Raw genomic sequence first — 23,581 nt, forward strand, 5'->3', positions numbered from 1 at the left:
AAAGAGTTACAGATCTTCAACTGTCTCTTTGGACCTTCTTGCCTCTTGCAAGCTGTTCTAGTTTTAAATCTGCTTTCTGCAACTTGTGTGTCTTTAAACCTGAAGCATGGAGCCTATCTCTCTGCCCCTCACTCTTAACTTTACTTAACAGGACCTTTTCCAGGTTCTTGTCCTTCCTTTGACTAGAAGGTCTTCTTGGGACTTTCCCCTGTTTCCCCTGGATTTTTGGGGTTTCTCCTTAGCTTGGGACTGGCTATCTGTCCCCTTTCTAGGCTGCTACTCTGGCAGCTATCTTCAAAACCAGCTGAACTCCAAAGGCTTCCAAAATAAACTACTGTTTCTTGCTTTGGTGTGTGTGTGTGTCTGTCTGTCTTTGGTGGGGGGAGGGAGACCTGCCTCTCTGGGCCCCTTTTGCTAGGCAACAGTTCGATTCTCCTACCCTTGTTTGTTTATCTTAGCTTAAGTCGTAAAGCTCTCAATAGGAATGCAAACACCTTTTTTAAAATGAAACTATAACTCCATTTGACCTTTCTTAACATAAGATACAGAAATACAAATCAAAATCAAAGTTAAACTTTAAAGCTAAAACGCATTCCTAACTCCTACAAGTACCAATACAACTTACTTAAACCATCTTTATTTCCTAACACAGTCAACCATGCCTGGATCCCGCCCTCCCTCCCACAGTCAGCCATGCCCCGATCCCCTTGCGCTGCCACCACACAATCTCAATGCATCTCCTTTCCTATGGTCCAACAAAGCCCCCATGAAAGGAAAGCAGCTCCTACTCAGTCCAAATGCACCTGGAAGAGTACCTCACCTGCTGCATGCCACCTTTAACCAGTCATGAATCTGAAGGTACTTGTTTCTCATTTGCTCCAGAGTTAATAGTAAATGTACCGTTTAATCAGTTGAAATGGTATTTTAATGAATATGCATGACATGCAAATACATTTTAAAAATGTTCCCACCGCTTGCTGTCAGGCAGCTTGATCCGCCTTCAATCCACTGCAAACTAAATTCCCTACTTTCATCCTGCCGCCAGGAAGCTGATGTTTCGCCTCCCGCACAATTAAGTGCACCCGGCCGCTTTGATTCCTGCTGCCAGTAACAGCACAAGATTCTGGCCACAGAATATTAAGGCAAACCCTGTTAAAACCAAGAGCAATTATGTCCCATTAAGCTGCAGCCATGTCTTGTTCATAGTTGCCCTTTTGCTGGTAAATCTGAAAGTAGTTGGGAGAGAGGTTTTCATACTAAGCCCAAGGGCAAACAAACCCTTAACGTGAACCTGTTTCTTACAAAAACTTTCTTAAGGATAATCACCCCTGCTGTTTGTTAAAACAGGTTCAAAGTGATTTTTCCCACTTACTAATATCTTAAATGTGAGCATTAGCAGCCTGTTGTCATAAAATCATAATTCTTCATTAAATAAAATTTCTCATCACTTCTAGTTATCCTACTTCATTTTTGTTCCAAATTTAAAAATTAACTTTAACTTTAATTCAATTCACGTTGATACTCTAATTGCCCTTATGATATTTTAGCATGTTAGTACTAGGAGTTGAAAGATCAATTAAACTGCATGCCTTAAACCTATAAATTAACTCAAGATTAAAGTATCAGGCAATATTGCATGATACCAGGAAATGTAAGGAAGTGGGAGAATATGTTATTCAGATTGAATCATCCTTGTGTGGAGCATTGCTACCAATGTCATTGCTATAAAACCTTTGAAAATAAATGACACTGGACAGTTTCAAGTTAATGGACTACAAATACAGGTGTGCCTTGGGGAAACTAATCTGATATGCAAAGGGCCTAATGTCTGTTTGCCATGTCACATTATTTTTTTTGGTGGTCTTCACCAATATGACGACATTGCTGGCTCCTAATGAGCCTGCACTTGCTGTGCACCATAATGGAGGCTTAGGGGACAGTTTAGCAATGGTCATTATGCAGCCATATTTCTACTACTACATTCCTTATCAAGGAATGCTCGAAGATACATTTTATTTATATAGTCTATTCTACTTTGAGCAACATATAGACCCCACATTCGAGATGGGGGTTAAATGATTCTTCTTTTTGGGATAGTAGCGCAATTTTTTTGATGTTACTTCTTTTCTCTGGTAAAAAGTACATGACCAAAATTGAAATGAGGAAAGCTATTGTATGCTGTATATAATGTGAGGGAACTTTAACGACCAGAATGAAAGGAAACACTCCCAAAGGAAATGTGGGAGAAAAGAATACAGGGTAAAGGAATGGACATTTACATTACACTCTCCCTGGATGCTACGAAAAAACAGGAGTTTGAGAGTAAATAACCCAACTTCTGTGTTGTAGCCAATGTCTTTTAGGAGCAAAAGAAAGTAGCTCTTCATTTTCTAGCAGTATAGGCGTAGCAAGCAGAGTAAAAGCAGCAATGTTTGCTCCCTGGAAACTGCTGGTCTAAAAATGCACCAGAACTTTACTGCCAAGGAATTGCCAGTTGGCTTTAAAGCCCACCTGGAGCCTTTCCACCACCTTTCACCGAAGCCAATTAGGTGTAGCTAACTCTGCTTTTCATTGTTTATATATATACGCATAGAGACATTATTCAGTACAGTATATTGGGCATTACTGTAGTTTCTAACTTACGAAAGAATCACTCCTAATATTTGCTACTGCATCCCAAGTAATGTTTACTCATCACCGCAGTTGAACTACATTTAAGTGGTCAAATGATAATAAAAACCTAGCTTATTCTCAGAAAAGGTGTTTATCACCTGTACCGACTGTAAGCTCAGCAAAACAGGTTATCTATCGCCATGAAAATTGACATGGTCACGGAACCTTGACACAATGGGTTGGACTTTGCCACGTCTTCGGGAGCAAATGGGTGTCCCAAGCCCACAGTTGCTGGTGACGAGACAGGCTCAGCAATCTTCCTGGAGGCAGCCTCCTGTTTGGCCCCCTCTGCATTCGCTGTCCTATTAAGGACAGTGGGGCAGGCTCTCAGTTCTGCCAGCCCAATCAGAGAGCTGCCATCTTAAAAGCCTTGGCAGCCCTACCAGGGAAGGTGGGTACATTTACAAATGTAAAAATATTTGAACTTATTTGTTGGCTTTCTGAATTTAAATAACCTGACTTTTATTGAAATAAAAGTTAAAGGGCCATAAATGTTGCCTAGGAATTCATAGTGTAATGTGGCAACCTAAAAATTAAGCCCTGTGTTAGTCTGACTATATGGCAAATACAAGGAAATAAGAACCAGTAATCTCGAGTGAATTCAAAACTGAATTTTATAGAAAAGCAAATACTGCAGATGCTAGAAATCTGAAATAGAAACAGAAATGAGCAAAATTTAGGCTGGCAAGTCGATAGGGGTGAAGACAAAACCCCTACGCTGGATTGGGTTCAGCTTCAATAGCGGCCTTTCGTGCCTGCAGAACCATCATTGGGGTATGGAGACTCCAGCTCAGATGGCCCACCTGCTGCCACAGGTTGACCATCTCCACTGAGCTGGCAGCCTTTGAATACAGGGGGATGCTGGTGGGGGCGTGGGGGGTGGGGTGGTGGCTGTGGGGTGTGGGTGAGGGGAAGTCACTCTGCCAACAGCAAACTGCCAGCAAGGCCCCAAAATAACCTTTAAAATTGGGGCTTTAAAAAAGCGTAATTACAGCTCATCTGATTTCCAGCCCTCCCCTGGGAAAGTTCTCCGATGGCCAGACAATGTCAGGGAGTCAACCCAACGCAGCTTCCCCCCATTTTCCTGATTTTCCTGCCTTCAAGCCTGGAAAATTCAGCCTAATGTTGCAGGTACTTGCAATCTACTTTAATAGTTAGAAAGGAGGATGTGGGCTGCTTACCACCCTTCGGATTCTAGATGGACAAGCTTCTGCTTTGCACTTTGATTTTATGTCAAGTAAAATGACAACTACGTTAGTGCAGGTTTTCATTTTAAGTTCCTGGTGTAAGGTGTAACTGATGCCAGTCTATGGCTATGCTCCTTGTTAGTTGATTAAAAAAATATTTGGAAGTTGAAGCCTCATCATTCCATTTCTGAATGTAAAAATATTGTTTGAACTTGTTTGGTGATTTTCTGGATTTAAACAAGTCAATTTATATTGAAATAAAGGAAACCAGCCATAAGCGTTGCCCAGGAAATAAAATAATTAGGATGATTTACGTAAATGAGGTCCTAAAACCATCAGTTTATAATAATTCATAGTATAATGTGGTGAGCTAAAAATGAAGCCCTGTGTTAGTTTGACTATAAATAAATAACATTTAAATAAGAACCAATATTCATTGGTGAATTCAACACTGAATTTTATACAGGAGTAAATACTACAGATGCTGGAAATCTGAAATAAACACAGAATATGCTGGAAAAACTCAGGTCAGGCAGCATTTGTGGAGATAGAAAAACAGTTAACTTTTCAGGTTGATGGCATGAAATATTAGTCAATTTCATAAATGATTCCCTCTCTTCAAGTGTTGCCTCTCTTACCTTTAAACCTTCTATCATAGAAACATAGAAACTAGGAGCAGGAGTAGGCCATTCGGCCCTTTGAGCCTGCTCCACCATTCATTATGATCATGGCTGATCATCCAACTCAATAGCCTGCTCCCACTTTCTCCCCATACCCTTTGATCTCTTTCGCCCCAAGAACTATATCTAACTCCTTCTTTAAAACATACAATGTTTTGGTCTCAACTACTTTCTGTGGTAACGAATTCCACAGGCTCACCACTCTCTGGGTGAAGAAATTACTCCTCATCTCAGTCCTAAATGGCCTACCCCATATCCTCAGACTGTGATCCCTGGTTCTGGAATCCCCCACCATCGGGAACATCCTTCCTGCATCTACCCTGTCTAGTCCTGTTAGAAATTTATAGGTTTCTATGAGATCCCTCCTCATTCTTCTGAACTCCAGCGAATATAATCCTAATCGACTCAATCTCTCCTCATATGTCAGTCCCGCCATCCCAGGAATCAGTCGGGTAAACCTTCGCTGCACTCCCTCTATAGCAAGAACATCCTTCCTCAGATAAGGAGACCAAAACTGCATACAATATTCCAGGTGTGGTCTCACCAAGGCCCTGTACAATTGCAGCAAAACATCCCTGTTTCTGTACTTGAATCCTCTGGCTATGAAGGCCAACATACCATTTGCCTTCTTTACCGCCTGCTGCACCTGCATGCTTATCTTCAGCAACTGGTGTACAAGGACAACCAGGTCTCGTTGCACATTCCCCTCTCTCAATTTATAGCCATTCAGATAATAATCTGCCTTCCTGTTTTTGCTACCAAAATGGATAACCTCACATTTATCCACATTATACTGCATCTGCCATGCATTTGCCCACTCACTCAGCTTGTCCAAATCACACTGAAACATCTCTACATATTCTTCCTCACAGCTCACCCTCCCACCCAGCTATGTGTCATCAGCAAATTTGGAGATATTACATTTAGTTCCCTCATCTAAATCATTAATATATATTGTGAATAACTGGGGTCCCAGCACCGATCCCTGCGGTACCCCACTAGTCACTGCCTGCCATTCGGAAAAAGACCGTTTATTCCTACTCTTTGTTATCTGTCTGCCAACCAGTTTTCTATCCATCTCAATACACTACCCCCAATCCCATGCGCTTTAATTTTACACACCAATGTCTTATGCGGGACTTTGGCGAAAGCCTTCTGAAAGTCCAAATAAACCACATCCACTGGCTCCCCCTCATCAACTCTACTAGTTACATCCTCGAAAAATTCCAGTAGATTTGTCAAGCATGATTTCCCTTTCATAAATCCATGTTGACTCTGTCACTGTTTTCCACGTGCTCAGCTATTAAATCTTTTATATCATCATCGCCCTCAAAAAAACTCGACCCCAATCTTTACAAATTATCATCCCATCTCCAAAGTCGCCTCCCAAATCCATTCCTATTTTTCCTGGGACTCCATGTTTTAATCCCTCCAGTCAGGTTTCCATCCTTGCCAAAGTACTAAAACAGCTCTTATCAAAGTCATAAATGACCTCCACTGTGACTGTGACAAAGGTAAACTTTCCCTTCTCATTCTTCCCAACCTGTCTATAGCCTTTGACACGGTTGACCATGCCATCCTCCTCCAATGTCTCTGCACTGTCATCCAGCTAGGTGGGACTACTCTTACTTAGTTCCATTCTCATCTATTTAATCAGAGCCAGAGAATCACTTGCTATGGCTTCTCCTCCTGCTTCTGCATGGTTACCTCTGGTGTCTCCCAAGGATCAATCCTTGGTCCCCTCCTATTTCTCATCTACATGCTGCACCTCAGCGGCATTATCTAAAGGCATAGCATTCGTTTTCACACGTACGCTGACAACACTCAGCTCTACCTCACCACTACCTCTCACAACTCCTACACTGCTGCTAAATATGTTGCTAAAGGCTGCTTATCTGACATGCAGCACTGGATGACAGAAATTTCCTCCTATTAAATGTTGGGAAGACTGGAGCCATTGTTTTTGGTCTCTGTTCCAAACTCCGTTACCCAGCTAATGACACTGTCTCAGATCATCTGCTGCTAAAATCCTCATTCATGTCTTTGTTACTTTGTTATTCTAATGCCTCTCAAAACTCCCCAACTGTTGCTAAATATGCACTCCTGGCTGGTCTCATATTCTATCCTCCGTAAACTTGAAGTCATCCAAAACCCTGCTGCCCATGCCTTAACTCACAGCAAATCCTGTTCCCCTATATCCCTGTGCTCGTTGATCTACATCGGTTCCTAGTCGAGCATTATCTTGACTTTAAAATTCTCATCCTTGTTTTCAAATCCCCCCACGGCCTATCTCTGTAATCGCCTCCAACCCCACATTCTTATTTATAATTTCCACAATATTAGTGGCCATGCCTTCAGTTGCCTAGGCCTCAATCTCTGGAATTCCGTCTCTACTCTTCTCTGCCCCTCTACCTCAGTTTCCTCCTTTAAGATACTCCTTAAAACCTACCTCTTTAACAAATCTTTTGTCATTTACTTAATATCTCCTGATGTGGCTTGGTGTTATATTTTGTTCTATGGTGCTCCCGTGGAGCCCCTTGGGGTGTTTCATTACGTTAAAGCCGCTATACAAATATATATTGTTGTTTTTGTTTTAGATGTTAGTTGCTGAAAGATCATGTTATTTTGGAAGCTTCAATGAGGATCAAAGAGTTAAATATTGATGGCATTGCAGATAGATATCAAACTTCATAACCTCAGTTCTCCAATGTAGATATAAAAATTATTAGGCAGGTTTCACAAGCACCTTCCTTAAAAGAAAAGGGCTTGTTTGTAAAGTATCTTAAAACTCATCCGTCAATTCTTTTGCAGGAATAGCTCAGATAAGGCTTGAGTTTCAAAAACTAAAAAAATCTATTTTGAGACTCCACACAAGAGCCCACTTGGAGTTCTATAGTGACTATTCTTAAGTATGGGCTGCTGGTACTTGATGTGCCTGTCAAACCATATGGGTATGAGATTAATTTCATGCAGAGTGGCAGATGTTTTACATAAGACTTCTGGGAAATGGGGGAGGGTAAAGGATACTAGGGGGAATGTTAACAGTAGAGAGATGACAGAAATGAGATAATTATTTTGCTTCGGTATTTACCAGGGAGGCACAGAGCAGGTGGACATGGCATTGGCTGATGAGTAATGAGATAAGTGCATTTTAAAAAAAGATGTATTAAATAAAACCATTCAAACTCAGGATAAAACCCCTGGTCTGGATGGATTACATCCATGCATTTTGAAATAAATCTAGGGAAGAGATAGTGGAGGAATTACCTGGAAAAAAAGGTGTATTGCCAGAGGACTGGTGGATAGCTAACGTCGGCAACAGCTGTCCCTCAATTAATTAGAGGATGAAGTCTACTCAGGGTCATGAGTTTCTGCCGTGGGTCTTCATGCGACTCAATAGGCTGATTCTGGACCCATAGCTCCTTGGGCACATGGAACAAGATGACCCACATGGTCATGGGATCCAGAGTGCAGGATTTATTTCCTTTTCTTTCCTTTTCCGCCACTGTGGCACATCATTAAGGTGTTTGGACTCAAAGCGTGATGCAACTTGGTGGACAAGTTTTCATCATTTTGAACGATTGGTTGTCAACCATGCGTTGACCTGACCAAAGCATTTAACTCAGTAAATTGCACGGCTCTGTAGATTGTGCTCCAAAGACTTGGATGTCCAAGAAACTTCATTACAATCCTGCAACTGCTTCATGGATGATATGACTGCAACTGTCTTGAGTTACTCAGTCACATGCTTTAGTCAGGTTGATGAATGCAACAAAGAGCTTCTGGTGTTGTTGAATGATTGGTAGCAAGCTCCTCTCAGTCAATAATGTCAATGCTACCGTGCTTTAAGGAGAACTTCAGAGTGTCTTTGAAGCATTTTCTTTTTCCTCCCCTGGAATGCTGGTCTTTTGAGAGTTGAGTAAACAGGACCTGGTGGGGGAATGCTTTGCAGCTAGACACAGTGCCCAGTCCATTATTGTTGATTTTGCAGTTTTGCCTGAATGCTTGTGGAACTGGCTTCAAGAGCGGCACTCGCGATTGTCGACAGACCTCCCATTGAACCCAGAGGATGTGGAGGAGGCATTGCTGATGGAATTTCACTAGCATTCTTATGTGTTGCTGATATGGGGAGTGGTGGCATAGTGGTATTGGTCACTGGACTGATAATCCAGGATAATCCTCTGGAGATCTGGGTTCGAATCCCACCATGGCATTTTAATTCAATAAAATCTGGAATTAAAAGTCTAATGATGACCATGAAACCATCATTGATTGTTCTGAAAACCCATCTGGTTCACTAATGTCCTTTAGGGAAGGAAATCTGCCGTCCTTACCTGGTCTGACCTACATGTGACTCCAGACCCACAACAACGTGGCTGACTCTTAAATGCTCTCAGCAAGGGTAATTAGGGATGGGCAATAAGTGCTGGCCAAGCCAGAAATGTCCACACCCCATGAATGAATATAAAAAAAACAGCCCAGGTCTCACTGCAGTCCAGGAGTGTGGTGACGACAACTGCTTTTGTTGACTTACAGAGGTCTGTGTTATCAAAGATTCACTGCTGTAATTTGTAGAAGGCGGCGCAGGTGCAGCTGATCTGGTGTTGGATCTCCTTGTCAATGGTGACCTTTGACAGGGGTGGCTGTCAAGGTATGGGAAATCTTCATCATATTCCAGAGTCTCTCCTTCAACATATATGGGAGGTGGAATATTTAGTTGACCAGGTGGGATTTGATATATGTTTTGTTTTTGCAACATTCAAGGACAGGCTGAGTCTCATATATGCAGAATTGAAGAGACTGAGGCAGTTGCTTGCAAATCTGGTGCAAAGTGAGCAATGATACTGCAATCATCAGTAAACTGTAGATGAATGTTTATGATGGTCAGTTTAGTTTTGACATGAAAGATGACGGAGTTTAAAGTGTTTTCCATCTAGGCAGTATTTAATACTCACACCAGATGGCATTGATCTCTGATGGGGCGAATAGTCACTGACAAGTAGATGGTAAATAGCATCGGGGCTATCACACAGCCTTGACACAGATCTGGATTTTGAAGGTGACTGTTTCAGATCTCACGCTCAAGACAGTTGCAGTCATTTCATCTTAAAGTGCTTAGTTGCAGGATTGGGATGAAGCTTCTTGGACATCCAAATCGCTGGAGCACAATCCTCAGATCTTCACGATTTACTGAGTCAGATGCATTGACCAAGTTGATGAATGCAACAAAGAGTTCTTGCCGGTGTTCTTGACATTTTTCATGGATTTGTCTGGCAACAAAAACCACATCAGTTTCCTCTCAACCGTCGAAAGCTACACTGTGTCTCTGGGAGGATTTCCTCAGCCACAGGAAGTAGGTGATTCAGAAGAATTTATGTCAGGATTTTCCCTGCTACGGATAAGAGGGAGCTACCTCAATACTTTGCATAGCATGATTTATCTCCCTTCTCTTGAAGATAGATACAATTGTTGCATTCCTGAAGTTTGGAGTGGGGGTTGGTGATAGGACAGGGAGATCTTTTTCCTTCTAAATCCGTCAGATGAGTGAATAGAGTCTTGATGTGAGCAAAAGCCCACCAGCTTTGAAGACCTTAGCTGGAATACCTTTGGGGCCGTAGACTTTATTGTTTTCCAACCATTTGACTGCTTGTTGGAGTTCTCCCATCAATGGTAGTTCACCCATGAATTCTACAACAGGGCACTGGGCGATAGCCTGGAGAGTATCAACTACCACTGTGGATTCATGGTTGAGGAATTGTTGCAAATGTTCTTTCCAGTGTTGACAGATTGCGTGGTCATCCTTAAGAAGGGTATCACCATCCTGTGAGCAAAGGGGATTTTGTGCATTTGACCTTGGTCCATAGATGCCCCTTGTGGCTTCAAAAAAGCTTTGCATGTCATGATAGTCAGCATAATGTTGGACCTCTCAAGCTTTCTTTTCTCACCTCATGTCCTTTATCTTCCTGATTTACCTTTGGGTGTCAGCCTTGAGCTGTTGGAATGCTGCCTTATTGACTTGCAACCTTGAGTTGTCCTGTCAGGCAATGAAGGCTGCTTGTTTTTGTTCCAGGAGATCATACATTTCAGCATTGTTTTCATTGAACCAGTTGTGGTGATAATGATACTCAAACCCAATGGTCTGGGCAAGAGTTTAGTACAGTTGACTTTATTTGATCCCACTGTTCTGAAAGCACAATATCTATAGAACAGAAGGGGGATGGAACATGTCAGGGAATTAGAGAACAATTGGCTTAACATCAGTGGTAGGAAGAATAGCAGAATCCCTACTAAAGGGGAGAATAGAAGAACATGTAAAAATGGAAAGGTCCAACATTATGCTGACTATCATGACATGTAAAGCTTTTTCGAAGCCACGAGGGGCATCTATGGACCAAGGTAAAATGCACAAAATCCCCTTTGCTTAAAGGATGGTGTTACCCTTCTTAAGGATGACCATGCAATCTGTCAACACTGGAAAGAACATTTGCAACAATTCCTCATGCATGGATTTCAAATGAATGCATGGATTTCAAAAGGGAAAATCTTGCTTTACCAACCTTGCTGGCTTTTATGAGGTGGTGCCAGGGAGAGTAAACATGGTAATGCAGTTGATGAAATTTATCTGGATTTTCAAAAGGCCTTGGATAAGGTGCCCATAACAGACTAATGAATAAGATTAGAGAGTGCAGAATTAGGGACAAGTGACAGAATGAATCACTAGCTGGCTTCAAGACAGAATGCAGAGAGTGGGAGTGAAGGGTAGTTATTCAAGTGGCGGAGGGGTGTTAGTGGTATTTGTTATGATCCCAGCTGATGTTACTACTGGACAAGTCAGATCCCAGGATGGAACCTGGCTTGATAGACCCTAACTTTTATTTTTTGTTTAGAAACATGGAGGGTGGCTATTGAACAGAGTCACAGGAGTCAGCGGAGGAACTTTTAACTAAAGAATGAAACATTTATTAAACCAGAAAAGATGAACTATATTACAATGCTCCTTCACCCACAACTATACCTTTACAGATATATACAGATTTGCAAGGATAACACAAGTTACAAAACCTATCTTATATTCTAATGTTCACAGTAAGTAATCAGTCCATATAAACCAATAAGCAACCTGTGGTCAGGCACACGACATTCTGAAATCAAATGACAGATGCCACCCAAAATAGATGTTATGGATCTTTCATCAACTCCCCCGATGCCCTTTTGACACTGTGAGTCAATCGGTCTCACTGAACTCAATCTTTCAGATGAGGGTTTCCAATCTCCACTCTTGAAGAACTCACTTTGGAATCTTCTCCCAAATGATGCTCTCTCTTGGATGCCTTCCTCAAGGGTCCACCTCCAGGATTTTGTACTCTCCTTCTGGTGCTCCTCTCAGCTGGATCGCCACGTGCATTCAAGCTTTGCCTTCCACACACTCTCTTAAATGCTCAGCCATGCCAACAGAACACCACTGCTTCACATGCTCATAGTAAAGAGTTACAGACCTTCAGCTTGGATCTTCTGGCTTCTGGCTTCTACTTGGATCTTCTGGCTTCTTGCAAGCCTATTTTGCTTTAAGTCTGCATCCTTCAGCTTTTTCCCTTTAATCTTGGAGCCTTCCTTTCTGCTCCCTACTTTCATTTCCACTGAACAGGACCTTTTCCAGATTCCTGTTCTTCCTTTGGCTAGGAGGTTTTCTTGGCACCCTTCTTTTTTGTCTTACTCCTTGGCTTTGGAACCTTTCAGTTCTTTTGGGAAATTTGCTCTCTCTGCAGTTCCCTCTGCTGTGTCCAGCTTCTCCTGGCTCCTGCTTGCATCTGAACTTAACTACTTTTCTGTTTTTCTCTGTCTCTTTGGGTCCCTCGGACCTCTGTTGCTAGGTAATAGGTGCTTTGTGTTTGTTTTAACTTCCCTTCATGAGTCATAAAACCTCATTAGAATGAAGGCATCTTTTAAAGTGAAACTAAAACCCCACTTAACACACAAATTAGACTTAAACTTATTCCCAACACCCACAAATACAACTTAGTTTAACTATCTATTTTTTTTTTCTATTTGTTCATTGCTGGGCAAGCATTTATTGCCCTTGTTTAGAGGGCATTTAAGAGTCAATCACATTGCTGTGGATCTGGAGTCAAATGTAGGCCAGATCAGGTAAGGATGGCAGATTTCCTTCCCTAAAGGACATTAGTGAACCAGATGGGTTTTTAACAACAATCGACAATGGTTTCATTGTCATCATCAGACTTTTAATTCCAGATTTTTTTTAATTGAACTCAAATTCCATCATCTGCCTTGGCAGGATTCGAACCCAAGTCCTTAGAACATTACCCTGGGTCTCTGGATTATTTGTCTAGCGACAATACCACTATGCCATTGCCTCCCTGATATTCCCTTAACATATTCCACAAGGATTAGTGTTGGGAACATAGCAATTCGCAAATTAAATTAACGATTTGGACTTTGGAATCAAAAATATGATTTCTAAATTTTCTGATGGCATCAAATTATGGGGGGGAGGGTGCAGGTGGTTAATCAATACTGAAGAGGATTGCAACAAATTACAGGAGGACTTCAATAATCTCACAGAATGGGCAAACAACTAACAAAGGTGTGAGTCTAGGTGGGGTAGAGGAAAAAGGGTCTCTACAACAATACAACAATTGTTAAAATCGCACTACAGGTTAGCAGGCCATTAAGCGAAAAAAAAAGTCAGACACTAAGGTTTATTCCTAGAGGGATGGAATTGAGAAGTAAGGAAGGTATGCTAAACCTGTATCAAACCTTGTGACGTTCTAGCTGCCATATTATAAAGAAAGGTTTAGAGGCATCAGAGAGGTTGCAGGGGGGGTTTACAAGGATGACAGGAGAATCATGAGGATTTGATATCATTTCCAGAAAGGATGAATAGATCGAGGGGTGTCCAAATAGAGATCTTTAAAACTATGAAACGTTTTGATAGAGTGGACACAAAAAGAATGTTTTCTCTTGTGGGGAAAGGCTTTACTAGAGGCCATCAATATAAGATAGTCACCAAGAAATTCAATAGGAAATTCAGAAGAAATTTATTTGCTGAAAGGGTGACAAGAATGTGGAACTTGCTACCACAGGGAGTGGTTGAAGCAAATAGTATAGTTACATTTAGGGGGAAGCTAGATAAGCACAAGGGAGAAGGAAATTGAAGGTTACATTGATAGATTTAGATGAGAAAAGGGAGGACGCTCAAATGAAACAAACACTGGCATGGATTGTTTGGCTCGAATGGCCTATTTCTGTGCCATATATTCTGTATAATCCTACGTATGATAGACGGAAGAATTGAGAGACTTCATTACGCTGTTTTTAACTCGGAGTGAGATTTGGGTAGGTGGAGCAAATTGAGCACTGAATCTTCTTCCCGACGACCTTGGTGTGTGAGGCCTGGGTGATTGTAACTCCTGGGGCTCCAGTCAACTGCCACCAGTCAACTGCCTGCTCACAGGAAGTGATAGCTGACTGGCAGTGGGCATGGGAGTAGGTGTGGCAGTAGGCCACTGCCATTACCAAGGGGAAGTTGGCAAGAGGGTAGATTGTGATAAGGAGTTTACGGAGGGTCTTATGGGAGACAAGGGGTGGGGGGGAGGTCCAGGATAGACAAGGTTTCAATTTTCCTTGTGGGACCCAGAGAAGAACTCCTGACCCAACAAGTAAAAAGAAATTAACCTTAAGTGGCCTCTTTTGCTCTTAGATCCTCTTCCCACTGTCTTCGCTTAGTGGGAAAGACATAATGCCTTCCCTGTTCAGGCCACAATTAAAATTGCAGTCATGGACAGCTGGCATTAATGGATCCTGATCCACTGGTTTTAGGTGGGTGTCTTGTCATCTGCTCAGAAGGACAGGTTAAAATTGAATACAGAGGAATCTATGTGGGACATTGGTGCCTAAATCAACTTATGATTTTATTGCTCATTCGTTTAGTTTCCATTGGCAAGTAGGATTAAAATTAGCCCTGTGTTCCATACCATTACTGTAGCAATATTTTATGTCTCTTTTTCTTTTGCTCTATGGCTATTTAGTTATTTTCGAGAATTATCAGAAACCTGATGCCATTGCTCTTGATGTCTTAGAAGATATGCTACTTTATAACAATAATGGTATTCATGCCGCGTGAACTATAACATGCCAAATTCTATTTTTATTAAAATTATATTCTGGGATTTTTATTATTATTTCACAGATTAAAGTTTGAATCCATACCTCTATCTAATTCATTGAAGTCAACATTGAAGTCAATGGAAAAGAAAATGGGACAGTGTGCAAAATATGTTGTCGATTCACTATCACCCATTTTGCACTACTGCCCAAGATAAATTCATATCCCAATTAAGCATGGTATTGAGGATACCCTCATGGAATGCTTTAATACATGACCATGCTTCAACTAATCATTCCAGTCTTTGTACAGATGGCAACATACAGGGCAGGACTCTTGGCCTGGAATTGAGAACCTGTTGGAGAGAACTATTAAGTCACACCTTTGCATCATGTCAGAAATAGCCACCCTACACAGTTTTCAAAGGAATGGCCAATTAATGGGTGTGCTCGCCAGCCAATTAAGAATGACAAGCAGGCTCCTAAAGCTGGAGAGCCAACTGGTGGCTCTCTACCACAGAGCGGCAGCCTTCCAATGCAGGTAAAGGAGAGAGAGAGGATACCTCAAGAAGGAGGCGTCCGCACAGCAACTTAAAAGTTTTCAAAAATAAAATTGTCCACAGCTGCCAGACCAATATCATGGAGGGGGAGCCCCACCATAGGGTAGAAGCAGCCATAGCTATCGCAATCCTTCCATGTTGGCACTGGGGAGGGTGGTTCTTAAATGTCTCTGGAAAGATGGCTCCCTGGTCTGCCACCAGGCAGCCGCCTTCCTTCACTGATTGTATTTCAGCCACTACAGGGGTCCCGCCAGTTGACGCTGGAGAGGGTCCTTAATAAGCCCCTTAATTCCCTTTATAGGCTAACTGCCACTGCCGGGGCCTGCTTGCAATGACCTGGGGATGGGACCATTTTTGAATTCTGCAAAAGGTTGCAGAGAACAAAGCAGTACTCTTTGATTCTGATGAAGAGTCATACGGACTCGAAACTTTAACTCTGTCTTCCTCTCCACAGATGCTGTCAGGCCTGCTGAGTTTTTCCAGCAATTTTTGTTTTTGTTTCAGATTTCCAGCATTTGCATTATTTTGCTTTTATATTAAAGCAGTACTCTTGATTGAAGCTTTAAAGTTATTAGGGGGAACGGATGGGTAGCTGAAACTATTTCTGCTGATTGAGGAAGACTAGGACGAGGGGGGGTGGGAAATCTACAATTTAGAGCTAGAACTTTCAGGAATGAAACTCTGGAATTCCCTTCTACAAATGGGAATTGATGCATGAATATGCATCAATATTTTAAAACAGATTGATAGATTTTTGTCAAACAAAGGTAAAATAATGGATATGGAGAAATTGTGGATATATGGGGCAGGGTTTTGGGTTGGGACTCCCTCTGTGGGGTCATATGGGGGTCACAACCCTCCAGTGTGTGGGGAACAATTACCCGGCAAATTTTCCATGAATCGGTCAATTAGTGGGGCACACTTGCTGTTCAACTAAGGACTCTCGAAATTGTACGACCAATAAAAGGCCCTGTGGCTCAGAATCTCCAGTCTGCAGTTCAGCTAAGAGAAAGAGATGGCACCTCCATCAGTGGTGTCCTCTCAGCAATTTTTAAACCTTCTTCATTTAAAAATGGCTACAGCTGCCAGGCCACCATTTTGGAGGGGGAAATCGCTCTACAGGGTGGCCTGTGGCCACAGCAATGGCCAGGTAGGTAAGAAGGGTCTCAAAGCCTGACAGGAGTGTTGCACTCCCACACAACCCAGTCTGCCAAAAATTCCAGTCAGCCTTTGTTAGTTGGCCTTCATTAGCCATTTAATTACCTTAACCAGTTGCTTGCGGGTGGGTGGCCCTTCTGCTCCCAGTCCTACCTTCAGGAAAATGGCCTGGGTGCAGGAAGATGTTGGCAAACCAGCACGCCAGCCGGAAGCATGAATTTTCGTGCCCACCCACCATTGTACCTACCCCCGTATGGGGGCAAAACCTCTGCCCAGTTAGGTCGCGATCAGCCGTGATCCTGTTAAATGGTGGAACAGGCTTGAGGTGCTAAATCATCTCCCCCTGTTTCTATGCTCTTAGCGAATGGATCAGTGTCTGTTGATTTATGTTTAACAAAAACCTTATGTCTCTCAGAAATATGTCATAGTATTTCAATACAATGGGCAGAAATTAATGCTCCCCACAGGAGTTGAGTTCAGAGATGGGGTGCTATGTGATCAAGTTAGAGGGTGCAGGCTGGAGATCTGCCAGGCTGGAGACCTTCCCAACTACCCCCACTCCGATCAAGTTCCAGGTGAGAAGGGTGGATGATGGCCTTCCCACCCAGAGGCCCAATGAGACCCTTAAGTAGGCAGGCGGGAACTCACCATGTAGGATAACCACTTGGCAAACCCTATTGGGTTTGCCTATGGCCTACTAGTAGGCTCCCTCAGTCTTAGGCACTCAGTGCCCCATCGAGGGACCTGACATCAGGTTGGAGGGATGTGGCGGGAAAGCACCCCCTGGCCTTTGCTGTCGAATAAGTGCTAGATTAGGACTAAATTCCAATAGGCATCCTGAATATGGGAACAGTAGAATTGCCACTGGTTTTCCAAACAATGGACAAGCCCTCCACTGCGGCCTTAAATTCCAGCCAATTAATTACTTTGAAATGCATTGCCTGTTGTTATTTTTTCTTCATTCATTCACGGGATGTGGGCTTTGCTGGCTGGGCCAGCATTTATTGCCCATCCCTAGTTGCCCTTGAGAAGGTGGTGGTGAGCTGCCTTCTTGAACCACTGCAGTCCATGTGGTGTAGGTATATCCATAGTTTTAAAAAGGGAGCTCCAGGATTTTGACCCAGCGACAGTGAAGGAACAGTGATATATTTCCAAGTCAGGATGGTGAATGACTTTGGTGGGGGGGTGGGGAATCTTCCAGGTGGATCTCAACTATCTGCTGTCCTGTCCTTCTATGTAAATTTTCTGTGAATGAAAAACAGTAATAGATTCCATCTGTCTGGTACTGGGGAAATCAAAACAAGGATCTAGCTGAAGAACAGCTAAGATCTTGTTCTTCAGATGATCTTCCTATCCTCAGTCCACAATATAGACTGCATAGGTTTATATCCATTATTACTCTTTTTGTTTTAAATACATCAACAGTAATATAAGGGAAAAAATATAAATCTGTTTATATTATTTGGAACTGCACATGAACCTTCACTGCTAAAGAGAAGCAGCCTTTCTAAGATCCAGGCTGACACTATGTCTTCTCCATGATTTGGCTAATTGAAAGCCCATTATATTTTGACAAGCTGACTTTTAGGAAGCTTTCAAGTTAATATTGTCCCACCTGACAATTGGCAACAGAATGTTGAAGAGACAGTTGAGACTTGCTGGATATATTTCATGTTAATATCATCAGCATCGATTGCAGTACTCTGCTTGGTATTCATGAGAGGTGGAAATCAATTTCAAGTACTAGAGGGAGTTTGTCATATTGAACCTGGAGCCAATTAGACCTCTACGACTCGACATATGGTTTAAACTGCATTGAGACTTACAAGTAAGGTATGTATTTAGACTCACAATCACCACACCCTCAATGTGAAAGTCCTCCTTCCTCCTGTCCTCCTTCTTCCTTAACCGAGGTTTTCCATCCACGGTCGTTGACAAGGCCCTCAACCGTGTCCGGCCCATATCCCGCGCATCCTCCCTCACGCCTTCTCCTCCTTCCCAGAAACATGATAGGGTCCCCCTTGTCCTCACTTATCACTCCACCAGCCTCCGCATTCAAAGGATCATCCTCCGCCATTTCCGCCAACTCCAGCATGATGCCACCACCAAACACATCTTCCCTTCACCCCCCCTGACGGCATTCCGTAGGGATCGTTCCCTCCGGGACACCCTGGTCCACTCCTCCATCACCCCCTACTCCTCAACCCCCACTTATGGCACCTCCCCATGCCCACGCAGAAGATGCAACACCTGCCCCTTCACTTCCTCTCTCCTCACCGTCCAAGGGCCCAAACACTCCTTTCAAGTGAAGCAGCATTTCACTTGCATTTCCCCTAACTTAGTCTACTGCATTCGTTGCTCCCAATGCGGTCTCCTCTACATTGGAGAGACCAAACGCAAACTGGGCGACCGTTTTGCGGAACACCTGCGGTCTGTCCGCAAGAAAGACCCAAACCTCCCTGTCGCTTGCCATTTTAACACTCCACCCTGTTCTCTTGCCCACATGTCTGTCCTTGGCTTGCTGCATTGTTCCAGTGAAGCCCAACGCAAACTGGAGGAACAGCACCTCATCTTCCGACTAGGCACTTTACAGCCTTCTGGGCTGAATATTGAATTCAACAACTTTAGATCTTAAACTCCCCCTCCCCCCATCCCCACCTCGTTTCTTCCCCCCCCCCCTTTTTTTTTCAATAATTTATATAGATTCTTCTTTCCCCACCTATTTCCATTATTTTTAAATCTAAACTAAAACCTTGTTAGTCTTTCCACCCCACCCCCACTAGAGCTGTACTTTGAATATCCTGTCTTCCATTCTTAATTAGCACTTTTCTCAGACAAATGTCACCACCTTCGACACCTCTTTGACCCTTTTGTCTGTGACATCTTTTGATTATCTGCTCATCTCCACAATCACCACACCCTCAATGTGTCTCTCTCCCCCCCGCACCCCCCCCCCCCCCCCCCCCACCCACCTTAAACCAATTTATATTTCTCCCTTCTTCTAACTATGCTTCAGTTCTGCCGAAGGGCCATGAAGGCTCGAAACGTTAACTGATTTCTTCTCCGCCGATGCTGCCAGACCTGCTGAGTTTTTCCAGGTAATTCTGTTTTTGTTTTGGATTTCCAGCATCCGCAGTAGCTTTTAGCTTTTTGTTTATATATATATATATATATGTGTATTTAGACTTGTTGTAAATAGTGTCTTGGGTTTAAAAGTATTCTTAGACATGGTGATGGGGTTTTCCTCTTTGCAGGACAAAGTAGAAGCATGATCAGAATTCTGTCTGCCCCTTTCACCCTGTCATAAACCTAACCCATTTTCCTGGATGAGAGGTCATTTTGCTTGCAAGGCAGGTCCTTGGCAGAAGCCCTGCCACCAAGAAGGAGCTTGCCATTGTAAGGCATGGAAACTGGGAGGGGGTGCAGGAGTTGGTGGCAGGGTGGAGTAGTGCTGCAATATCAAAACTGATGACAAGGGGAAGCAGAAGAGCTTTAAAAATAAAGAAACATAGTCGCTTTATAGGCCTCATCCTTCATTGACAGAGTTTGGGGCCTTACCACCAGTAAAGCCAGTCTATAGCCACTTTCTACCAAGTAGTTCTGGGAGCAATGGTAATAGTGGCAGGAAAATGGAACAGGAAGCTGGAGTCTGTCCTGCTGACAAGGAAGGGGCAGCCAGCAGTGGTCCTAGATGAATGGAGCATGGGTGTCTTACCTGGTATCATGAGAATTGCAGAGAGAAATCCAGACTTCACTATGTATTTTGGAAACTCTCGTTAAAGTAACATTCCAAGACTGAAGTCTGCTCTGGCTAAATTTTATTTAAGAAACTTTGTGATATTGTTCTTACAAGTTATATCATATGTTTTTTTAAAGCAAAGAGATCCTGGAAACATCCTTTGATGATGGCGATACGATGCTGCCAAGTACTGAAGGTATAAATTGCTCCATTTTATACTGCATCTATCTTTGACATCATATTGCTAAAAGAACTGCTCATGGTAAGTTACTGATATTGTTCTGAATTTACCCAGACACAGTCCAACAGGCAAATAGAGAGACAATTTTGGAAACAAATCCATTTTTGCTATGGAATACTGAAAACCTGTTTGACGAAAATACAGGACAAAAAGGAGAAAAAAGTAAACAACCACCAGACACACAGGTACGGAATACTCATTCATTGTAAATTGTGCTTTATATTTACATTGTGACCCAATTTTACCTTTTTCTCCTGATCCCAAACACTATGGCCTGAACTTTGCACTCGTCAGGTGCGTTCAATCGTTGGGCCTGGGTGCGGATGGGAAATAGTCCCCGACTGCGATTTTACGCTGGATGGCTGGTAATTGGCCAGTCAGGGTGAAACACACCCTGAGAAAGGCTCAGCACTGCTGGTGGGGGCGGGAAGAAGGAGGGCGCCAACGTCACCGTGGGTGCTGGTGAGCGCTTCCACTGAGCTGCTTCAGGGAGCTGCAAACCTCCAAATAATAAAAGAAAGCACAAAAATGCTGCAAAAAATGTCCATGCAGCACAATCAAGCATCTGAATGCATCCTCCGCCATTTCCGCCAACTCCAGCATGATGCCACCACCAAACACATCTTCCCTTCACCCCCCCTGGCGGCATTCCGTAGGGATTGTTCCCTCCAGGACACCCTGGTCCACTCCTCCCATCACCCCCTACTCCTCAACCCCCACCTATGGCACCTCCCCATGCCCACGCAGAAGATGCAACACCTGCCCCTTCACTTCCTCTCTCCTCGCCGTCCAAGGGCCCAAACACTCCTTTCAAGTGAAGCAGCGTTTCACTTGCATTTCCCCTAACTTAGTCTACTGCATTCGTTGCTCCCAATGCGGTCTCCTCTGCATTGGAGAGACCAAACGCAAACTGGGCGACCGCTTTGCAGAACACCTGCGGTCTGTCCACAAGAAAGACCCAAACCTCCCTGTCGCTTGCCATTTTAACACTCCACCCTGCTCTCTTGCCCACATGTCTGCCCTTGGCTTGCTGCATTGTTCCAGTGAAGCCCAACGCAAACTGGAGGAGCAGCACCTCGTCTTCCGACTGGGCACTTTGCAGCCTTCCGGACTGAATATTGAATTCAACAACTTTAGATCTTAAACTCCCTCCCCCATCCCCACCCCCTTCCCGTTTCTTCCCCCTCCCTTTTGTTTTTTCCAATAATTTATATAGATTTTTCTTTTCCCACCTATTTCCATTATTTTTAAATCTATAACTGTAATACCCTGTCGTCAGTCTTTCCGTCTTTCCACCCCACCCCCACTAGAGCTGTACCTTGAGTGTCCGGCCATCCATTCTTAATTAGCACATTTTCTTAGATAATATCACCACCTTCAACACCTCTTTGTTCCTTTTGTCTGTGACATCTTTTGATTATCTGCTCCTATCACTGCTTGCTTGTCCCTACAACCACCCCGCCCCCAACTCCCCCCTCCCCCCACCCCCAACCTTAAACCAGCTTATATTTCACCCCTCTCCTAACTTTACTCAGTTCTGCCGAAGGGTCATGAGGACTCGAAACGTCAACTCTTTTCTTCTCCGCCGATGCTGCCAGACCTGCTGAGTTTTTCCAGGTAATTCTGTTTTTGATCTGAATGCATATCTCATTTAAAAAGTCTCCAGATATTTCTTTTTATCTTACATCCTAACAGAGATTTCATGCCACCCGTTGGTGAGGTTTCATCAAAAATGTAAAGCCTGCCTGGCCGATTGGCCCATCCGCCAACGGGCCATGACAAACGCTTACAAGAGGGCCATTAATGAGCTTACTTGCCCGTTTAATTGTTGGCGGGTGCTCTTCTGACTTTTGCGCGCGCCCGAGCGAAATATAACACGTGTGCACGATGACATCAGGACACTCGCCCGACGACATCCCACGTGATTTTACGCCCTTTCGGGTTGGGCACGCGTCCATCCGCGGGACATATAATTCTAGCCTATATGTTGTCTTCAACTGGGGTAGTTGGCAAAGGACTAATAACTTCCTCAACTACTTTTACAATCAGGTGCAGATTTTCACAGAGTTAGGGCGACTCCGGAACCATTTAAAAATGGTGGACGGTATCCGAATTCGGGACTCTCAGCCCCATTCCTAGTGCCAGCTATTTTCACCAGTGCAGGAAAAGGGTGTGGATAATGAGCTTGCACCTTGCACCTCCGATCTGGCTGGCTGGGGGTAGACATCTCAGAGCCCACCACAATTTTCGTGGAGTCAGGCCAACTCCTCCCTGACTTGTGGTTCACAGCCCCTTAGGAGTCGTGAACCATTGTCTGGATTCGGGAACCTTTTGAAAGGTCTTACCCATGCACCATATACCCTTTTTAAAAGGTCTTACTCAAGCTCCGTATTCCCTTTCCATACCCTCTATGCCACCTCCATGCCCCCATGTCCATTCAACCAGTGTGCACTATATACAGAACCAATGAACCATATAACAATGGCAAGTATTGAAATGCTGAGGGAAAAAAAAACACACACATTCAGAAATCTTCTTAAAAATTGCTGTTCCTACAACACTATAAAAAGGTGTCAATCAGACCGGGCTATTGGAGTGTCAGTAACCAAAGTTTTAAACGCTTCACACCTCAAATAAACATTCAGACATTGAAAAGAGATCACAGGAAAAAATAAATTATAACCACATAAAGAAGTCAATCAAGCAAAGTAAACACTCTACTCTGTTGTCAAAACAGAACCCTACTGAGCTAATGCATTTGTGAATCTTCAGGTTTAGCCAAGCATTCATAATGAGCAAGATGCCTGCCGTCTGTTTCTAGTAGAGCAGTTATCAGATGGCCTTATTATGAATGTTTGGGTGAGCTCCAAGACTCACAAAATGCATTAGCTCAGCAAGAGGTTGTATTTTGACAGCTGAGTGAAGTGTTTAATTTGCTTGATTGCTTTCTCCGTGATCTCTTGTCAATGTCTGACTGGTTATTTGGACAATATTAAGAAGTGTTAAAGCTTTTTGTTACTCTTACTATAATTGCCCTATCAGATTGACACTTTTATAGGGTATAAACCTGTAGTTTTTTTTCGAAGAGGATTTTTGAATGGGTATTTTTGTCTCAGCATTTTAACACTTTCCATTGTTATTATACGGCTCATTGATTCTGTATGTTGTGCATATTGGATGAATGGGCCTGCAAGGGCCATGGATGGCATAAAGGGGGCATA

General features: G+C 43.2%; 1 protein-coding gene across 2 annotated transcripts in view; it reads left to right on the plus strand.

Moving 5' to 3' along the window:
* LOC144696592 (uncharacterized) overlaps positions 1-23,581 on the plus strand; it is a 64,168-nt gene that overhangs the window by 28,339 nt on the left and 12,248 nt on the right. For both annotated transcript variants that reach the window (XM_078568078.1, XM_078568079.1), the window contains exons 2-3: positions 20,257-20,315; positions 20,415-20,545. In XM_078568078.1, coding sequence (XP_078424204.1) covers positions 20,257-20,315; positions 20,415-20,545 — 190 coding nt within the window. The remainder of the gene's footprint in view (positions 1-20,256; positions 20,316-20,414; positions 20,546-23,581) is intronic.

The sequence above is a fragment of the Cetorhinus maximus genome, chromosome 22 (genome assembly GCF_964194155.1).
Source record: "Cetorhinus maximus chromosome 22, sCetMax3.hap1.1, whole genome shotgun sequence".
NCBI classification, from domain to species: Eukaryota; Metazoa; Chordata; class Chondrichthyes; order Lamniformes; family Cetorhinidae; genus Cetorhinus; species Cetorhinus maximus.